The sequence below is a fragment of the Priapulus caudatus genome, unplaced genomic scaffold (genome assembly GCF_000485595.1).
Source record: "Priapulus caudatus unplaced genomic scaffold, Priapulus_caudatus-5.0.1 Scaffold439, whole genome shotgun sequence".
Lineage (NCBI taxonomy): Eukaryota > Metazoa > Priapulida > Priapulimorpha > Priapulimorphida > Priapulidae > Priapulus > Priapulus caudatus.
Genome location: NW_014577500.1, coordinates 172,145 through 173,030, shown reverse-complemented (window position 1 = coordinate 173,030; position 886 = coordinate 172,145). Strand labels below are relative to the sequence as shown.

Below are 886 nucleotides of genomic sequence, written 5' to 3'. Positions count from 1 at the left end.
AGAGACACTACGTACCAGTGATCAAAGAAGCCGAGCTCGTCTCTCTTGCCGAGGATGTGGACCAGTGGTCAGAGACACTACGTACCAGTGATCGGAGAAGCCGAGCTCGTCTCTCTTGCCGAGGATGTGGACCAGTGGTCAGAGACACTACGTACCAGTGATCGGAGAAGCCGAGCTCGTCTCTCTTGCCGAGGATGTGGAGGGGTTCAACGCCGATGTCGCCGCGCTGGTTGTCGAGCGTGCGCGACGCGGGACGACGCACCATCGGGATGCTGCGGCCGGCCGGGGGCTTCGCGAGACCCAGCCTCGACGCGATGCGCCTCTTCACCGTGTTACGCAGCATGCGCAGCTTCTCCTTGTCAACCTGGTGAAACAGAACGGTGATTGTCAGCTCTTGTCAATCATTGTCAACCTGCCAAAACAGAATGGTGACTGTCAATCCTCGTCAGCCTGCCAAAACAGTACGGCATGTGTCAATCCTTGTCAATCTGCTAATACAGAACAGGGGAAATTTTAACTCACCCTTCCTCGCTTGACCTTCCTTTTCCTCCGCCGCCGCTTCGGTTTCTTTCTCGCCGATCTAGCAGTCGACGTCGACGACGACTTCGCAGATGACTGTGTCTTCTTCTTCTTCGTAGTTCTCTTCCTCCTCCTCGTCGTCTTACGTTTTTTCGTCGTTTTGCGCTTGCGGCCGGTCGACCGCTTCTTCCGCCGCGTAGCTTTCGGTTTTGGTTTCGGTTTTGCGACAGCTGATATGCCAGCAGAGGTCGTCGGCTGTGGTCAAAAGAAAAGAACACGCGTGCGTTAGGCAGGCTTGCATCTTCCGGCATTCGCATCAACTCTTTAAAACATTCCCTAGAAAAAAAGGAATAAAATAAATAATATA

At 53.7% G+C, this 886-nt stretch overlaps 1 protein-coding gene across 1 annotated transcript in view; it reads right to left on the bottom strand.

Moving 5' to 3' along the window:
* LOC106810416 (PHD and RING finger domain-containing protein 1-like) overlaps positions 1-886 on the bottom strand; it is a 62,160-nt gene that overhangs the window by 37,974 nt on the left and 23,300 nt on the right. Inside the window, exons 8-9 of the mRNA XM_014813767.1 lie at positions 523-774; positions 86-364 (exon numbers count right to left, since the gene is read on the bottom strand). Coding sequence (XP_014669253.1) covers positions 86-364; positions 523-774 — 531 coding nt within the window. The remainder of the gene's footprint in view (positions 1-85; positions 365-522; positions 775-886) is intronic.